Source organism: Pteropus medius, unplaced genomic scaffold, assembly GCF_902729225.1.
Source record: "Pteropus medius unplaced genomic scaffold, Ma_sr-lr_union100, whole genome shotgun sequence".
In the NCBI taxonomy this organism is placed as follows: Eukaryota; Metazoa; Chordata; class Mammalia; order Chiroptera; family Pteropodidae; genus Pteropus; species Pteropus medius.
Window position 1 is genome coordinate 2,043,341 of NW_024344377.1, and position 6,787 is coordinate 2,050,127.

The following is a 6,787-nucleotide window of genomic DNA, read 5'->3' on the forward strand; positions in this document are numbered from 1 at the left end:
TCTGTTCATAAATAGATACCCCCTTTCAGTCATACACCTGTTCAGCCGCCCATCTACCCATTCACCCACCCGCCGAGGCATACACTGGTCCAGTCATCCATCCACCGATGCATCTGCTCATCCAAACATCCATCCAATCATCCATTTATCTGTAAACTATTCCATTCACCCATCCTTCCATCCGTCCGTCTATCCATCTGTCTGTCTGTCCGTCCACCCATCCATTTATCTACCCATCCGTTTATCCATCTCTCTCATAAATCAGCTGTGCATTTGTTTCTTCATTCACTCCTTATTGTCTGAGGGCCTATTCTGTTACATACAGAAATGCAGAGCCAAAAAGCATGGTTTCTGCCATCCAAGCAAGTCAAGGAGGCCAACAATATATACACAAATATACGTACATGACACAGCTCCAAGGTTCAAGGCTGGGAGGATGTGGCACCACTAACTTGGCTAATACCCCTCCCTACTCCTCGCACGGCTCAAATCTCCCCTCTCACCTCAGTGGGGCCCAACCTTCTGTGTTTATCGGGTCCCCCAAGAAGCAGATGCCAAGATGGAGTTAGCCAGGTGAGAGATTTATTACAACGACAATGTGAGAAAATGAGGTCGGAGCAGGCAGAGGCTGGGGGAGGTGGCAGGCCACAGCGTGGCTCCGAGCCCGGTGGAGGAGAGAGGGCAGGCAGGCCGGCTGGGCGAGGGCATCTGAAACTACAGTGCCGCTCCGAGGACGCTCGGCAAGGCCGTGGGGGCATCCTGGGCCAGGCCGTCGGTCAGAGCAGCCTGTCTCCCAAGTAGGGCCTGTCTTACATCCGGCCGCCCTCTGAGCAGCGGGTGGACATCATCCTGGGGGCAGACAGGCTTCAGGGCCCATTCTTAGAGCATGTTCTCACAGCGCCATGCCCGCCCATCCTGTTTAATGCCACCACCTGCCCTCTCCTTCCCCTCGTCCCCAGGGCCCCTGATGCCTGTCACTCTGGCAATGCTTTGTCCCCCCATAGCCTCCATTTTCTTTTAACGTGTTATATACATCATTTATTTATTCTGTTGACAGTTTATTTTCTGCGCCGCCCCCTTCCCTTCCGTCCTGCTGAATGCAAGCTCCATTAAAGCAAGGATATTTTTCTACTTCGTTCACTGATGTATCCCCAAAGCCAATGGCAGTGCTTGCCACATAGTCGGTGTTCAATAAATATCGACTGAATTTAATTGAATTACCACAGTCTGGCAAGCCCTGTGACGTCCTAGGGGGCGTGGTTTCTAAAGCACCCGCCCCCTTTCCTCTGCGGAGCGCAGCTTCGTGGGGCTTCCCGGGACCCAAGCGCTGCGCACGTGGGTGGGCCGTGGGGGGACCGTGGGGGGACCGTGGGTGGGCCGGCTCACACAGGCAATCCTGAACTAGCGCGACCCTCACAGTAAGGACCTCGGAAGAGGAGAGTTTTTATGTTGCTACAATTGAAAGCGGTCTCTTCTCAACTGAATCGTATCATAGAAACTTAACTTTACCCTGGAAAATAAGTTTCCCCCAGGACAGCAGGCGAAGGTTGGTGCCTGTGCTCCCCGACAGACAGCGTGACCCTGGAAGCGGCACAAAGATGCTGTGTTCTCGGGGAAGGGAGCTGGAGCCTCTTTCTCTCGGCCTGAACGAGCTGCACAGTGCATGAACCCAGCGGATGAGGGTTTTCTCTCTCCCCGGACCCCACCGTACCCCTCCTGCTATCGCTTCCGCCAGTGTTGCTACTGACCTGCAGCCAGGCCCCCCAGGCCGCGTGTTGATTCCGATGCACCTCTGGGTCACTCCGTCCATGTTGCACCTGGCACTGTGCTCCCTGGCTGCCCAAACAGTTGGAAGGGGCTTTGAGCACCGTTTCCACACTTGGCTCTCTCTGTGGAAATTCTGGATGTTTCATCCCACTAAGCAGGCTGGCTGCCCGCCGGGCCTCCAGCACAGCGCCTTCTGCCCCGGAAGGAGGGCTTCCTGGGCCCACCCTTAGCCCGTGGAAGTGGGCACCCACACACCCCTCATCTAGGCTCCGAAGTCGAGTCTAAAGTTAAGAACCATCTGGAGAGCCCATGAGACCAGCCGCTGGAGGCCGTCCCAGTGAATCCGCCACCCCTGGCTTGTGAAAAACAGGGCCCAGGATCACCAAACAGATCTTCTAAAGCTTTGGACAGGATTCTGTTTATAAAAACGGGGGACTTTTTCCAACCTACGCTAAGACCTTCCAGAAACTGGCCTCCACCCTGTGCCCACGTCTCCCACCACCCTGCCCGAGAGCCTCCCCACAGGCCCTGTGTACACAGCACACGGGCAGGCACCCGATAAACAGCTGTCAGGTGCATGCATCCCTTCCAGCGGGGATGGATGTGTCCTACCTCCCGAAATCCCAATGCTCCTTCACAGTCCAGGGCCAGCCTCCATGTAAAGAGATCTCTCCCCTAGGAGCTGCTCCTTGCTCTTTACTCTGGAAGCAGATGTCCGAAGCCCTGGTCTGCCATCCAGCACATGCTTCTTCTCATTCATCATTTTTTAAATAATTAATTAAATAATTAATTAATTTTGTGGTGACATTGGTGAATGAAATCCAATAAGTTTCAGCTATACGCTTTAACAGTAAGGCATGTATATTTACACTGTGTTCGCCTCTCATAGTTAGATTTCTTTCTGTCACCACATATTTGACCCCCTTTACCCTGTCTACCTCCCCCCTCTGCCCTCCCCCCACCCTCTGGTAACCACTGATTTATTATTGTTCATCATTCATCGTTTTTAACTCACATGTATTCAGCTATCGTTACCAGAGCGACAAAGCGGAAATTCTCCTAGTCCCTGCCCGCAGTGAAGTCTCCACCACACAATGAGAGTGATGGTGAATTTTTTGTCAGCTTGGCTGGGCCACAGTGCCCAGATATGTGGTTAAACATTATTTTGGATGTTTCAATGAGAACTTTTTTCTTTTTTTGATAAGATTTATATTTAAATTGGGGGTCTTGGGATAAAGCACATTGTCCTCCATGATGTGGTGTGGGCCTCACCCAATCAGTTGAAGGCTTGAATAGACTGCCCTCCCCAGGGCAGGGAGAGTTCTGCCAGCAGACTTGAACCTCAGACTTGAAAGGCAACATTGGTTTTTCCCTAGGTCTCATGCCTGAGGGTCCACTCTGCAGATTTTAGACAGCCTGTCTCCATAACTATGTGAGCCAACTCCTTAGAATAAATCTCTATATATCGAGACACATCTTATCGGTTCTCTGGAGAACCCTGACTGATATGGTGAAGGAGCCAGGTCAGTCCGATGTGAAAAGTGAGGGAAATACAAAGTGCCTTTAGAGCGCGGTGGGGTCAGGGATGGCTTCACACAGGAGGGACCCCGAGCCGAGTCCAGAAGGGCAGCTGCCGTCTTGCTGGGGTATGAGCAGCTTCCAAGAGGAGGGTTTCTTTGCTTCCCCAAGGGCTCTGCGTGGAGCCCCGTAATGCCGGGTGCACAGAGTCCTATTTACTAACAGTTTACAGCTTCTGTGCCCAAGTCATTTCGTCCACGTCGGTTCCTACCTTGCTCTAGACATATGAGGAAGGCAGCCAGCCTACCTGTCATCATCATTTGAATTTACTAAGTGAGGTTTCTCCTTCCTGTGGCAAAGAGAGTGAGAAGGGGTTTCGCAAGCTCTCGTGAGCACCCTCAGCAGGAGGTCAAGGAACCCTGAAAGAGAACGCATCCGGAAATGTCATTCTTCTCTCCTTCCCAGGAATCGGGGTCCCCTCCTCAAGGCCGCTCTGTCTCTCCGTGACCCTCGTCGGGTCTGAAAAAATGGACTCAAGTGAGACCACGACGTCAAGATCCTTTGCTGATCTGGTTCCCGTCTTTTCCAAGATTCAAATCTTCAGCCTTTTCTTTACTTCTTTTATCCCCTCCATCCTTCCAAATAATATCTTAATTCAATCAGATCTGATTCCTGTTGCCCGTAATCAAAGACTCTCATCAGCTTTTCCTTGTGAACAGGGACGTGGGGGTGGTGAGTGGGACGAGGGCAGATGGAGGGAGAACCTCACGTGTATTGAATATCCCATCAGTCCAGGCGGTGTGCCAAGACTTGGATTTCATAGATTCGAACAAGCATGCGCCCCCAACACATGCATGTTCTAACATTAAGAAAAGATCAGCGTGGCTTTATCCTGGCTGTCGGCCGCAGAGCCGGCCGTGGATGCTACGACCTGTGCGTGAACGTCAGCGCTTGCAGCGTCAGCGGCGTAGACAGAAGTCCCAGGGATAAGGAGGAGCATTCTTTTGAGAAAAAGCCACTTACTACCAGAGTGAGGATTTTAAGACATGCTATGGCTCCCGAAGGACAGTATCGTATAAGAAAACAGTAAAGACAACTCTTGGATAGAAATCATTGAGAAGAACAGGGTTCCAAATGAGAAGAGGGTTTAGGAATATTTCGGTCAATTTAATTCGCTTCTATTTCCCATTTTTATATAAAAAGTAACTCTGTATAAATAAGTTTAGACAGGTTCTCTTAATAAGTACTAAATATTCTAAACCAGGAATTGGCAACATTTTTCTGGAAAGGGCCAGATAGTAAATATTTTAGGCTGTGTGGGTCAGATGGTCTGGTCTTTGTCTCAAACGAGTCACCTCTGTGGCTGTAAGGCCATCTATAAATGACAGTGTATGTCTTCCTATATATGCATAAATATCCTATAATATTTATGGATTGAAAATTTGAATTTTCATATAATATGCCACAAAATTTTATTTTATTGTCTTTTGGGAAACTATTTATAGGTATAAAAGCCATCATTAGCTCCTGGGCCATATAAAAATAAATGGCAGGTCAATAGTTTGTCAACCCCTATTGATAAGTGGTAAGAAAGCATTGTGTGTCATGGTCTAATTGATAACGTTTTTCTTTTTTCCCCCTTAATTCACTAAATGGTTCAATAATGATGTACCATAGAGTTAACCTGGGATGGGTCTCATGACTCTAATCGCCTTTCAGTTGAATCCACTTCATTTACCCAGAGATTGTAGGGACGTGTCTGGATTCTGGGTGGCTACAGCATGACTGGCCAGGAGGATCACTACTCTGCCCGGAGCTGTGATGGACACATATTCTGGAGGGCTAGAATGTCAATAAGATTCATCAGGCTCACTATCCTATCCACGGCTTAATATTAAGAAACATTTTTTTCTCCCAAAATTAGGGCACTCTAATAGGAAACATTTTTATGCAGAGAGAAAAATGCAGATCCAAAGAATGGAATTAAGCGTAAGCTATAATGTGTACCGCTGGCCTTGGCCGCCTCCCCGGTCTGTTCACACACTTGCTGTTTCTGTACCGCAGGCGGGAATTTGGCTGCCCACCCAGGTCCCCCCGAGGCCTTGGAGGAGCAGAGGTGTGGAGCGAACGAGCCCCGTAGTCAATGGAGCGGGGGCTGGCACGGCCTGGTGGCCGCAGAGCCACAGAAAGAATTAACAAGTGTTCTGCTTCGTTTTTCCAGGCGCCGTGCTGTGGACGGGCCTCCTGGACCAGCCTGCAAACGGGCTTCCAAAATCAATAGGCTGCAGAAATCTATCTGGCCCGTGAAATCTTCCTTGGTCTCCTTCACATTCACCAGTGCCTCTCCCTCTCTCCGCGGCGTTCACACTTCCCTCCACCTCGGTGGGCACGAGACAGGCCCCAGGGCTTGGTGGGTCAGTGCACAGCCGCGAGCACAGGGCTCATGAAAGGGTGCCCGGCGTCAGTGGCAAGAAAGACTGAAGTGACGCCTCTGGCAGGGCATCGTTGCAAACGTGCCTGTGGCTGCCTGAACGGGGACCCCGCCTTCTCCCATTCGGTGCGGCCCTGCAGCGTCGACCCCCAGCTTCTAATTACCCGTTGGGTCTTGCTCCATAATATGAGTAGCTCCCATTTATTGAGTAACTGCTGTGTGCCGGGCATGGTTCTCCGAACTTTAGAACCACTCATTCCTCTCCTTTTTTTCTCATACCAGCCTTTAAAGTAGTCTCCCTGTTTCACGAATGAGGAAACTGAGGGTCAGAGAGGTAATTCGCATGTCCAAGTGCAAACGTGGCTTCGCGCCCTAGCTGGGATTCCAATTCAGTTCCGTCTTCTCTGGAAGTTGGTGCTGACGTCACTTGACAGAAGCGGAGAGTGTGAGGGGCCAATCAGAGCCACCGTGGTGAGCAAGAAACATGGCTTCCATCCTGTTCCTGAGGTCTTTTCTCGTGTCCGTGTTATCCGTCGCTGGACTGGAGGCTGGCAGCTGTCTGTACCTCCACGTGGCACACGGAAGCAGGGGCTGGTAAATCTCTCATCTCCTGGACTAGAGTTTGAGTAAATTGAAGAAGGGGGCAAGCCAGTGTTTTTTGCAACTGCCCCGCCCCAAACACCAGGTATTTCAGGTCACCAGGTGAGAGCGTGCCTCAGTTTACCATAACTGCGGAGTGGCTGTGATGTCATCCCACCCATAATCCTTGAAGGCTGCTTGATGTCCATGCCGCATCCGTGCGTGCAAAGCAGGCTCGGAGTTCGGTGGACACTTAGGACTGAAGAGCATTTTTCTTATGTAATCAGAATGTCGGTTTTTTTTTTTTCCGAAAGTTCTCTTTTTTTAATTTTTGTGTTTTTATTTTTTAAATTATACTTGGCATACAATATTAAATTCGTTTCAGGTGATTCAGAATGTAGTTTTGAACTTACAGGTTCTCTTGAAGGTGTTCCAATTCTTCGGGTTGTATTTTGCCATAAAAACAGCAGAGGTTGTTGAGAGCCAGCCACA

The 6,787-nt window shown here is 50.0% G+C and overlaps 1 protein-coding gene across 1 annotated transcript in view; it reads left to right on the top strand.

Annotated features, from left to right (window-relative positions):
- The window catches only part of ATE1 (arginyltransferase 1), a 201,465-nt gene extending 195,855 nt beyond the window's left edge, over positions 1 to 5,610 (top strand). The window contains exon 13 of the mRNA XM_039870812.1: positions 5,507 to 5,610. Coding sequence (XP_039726746.1) covers positions 5,507 to 5,592 — 86 coding nt within the window. The 3' untranslated portion in view covers positions 5,593 to 5,610. The remainder of the gene's footprint in view (positions 1 to 5,506) is intronic.
- Positions 5,611 to 6,787: the final 1,177 nt, after the last annotated feature.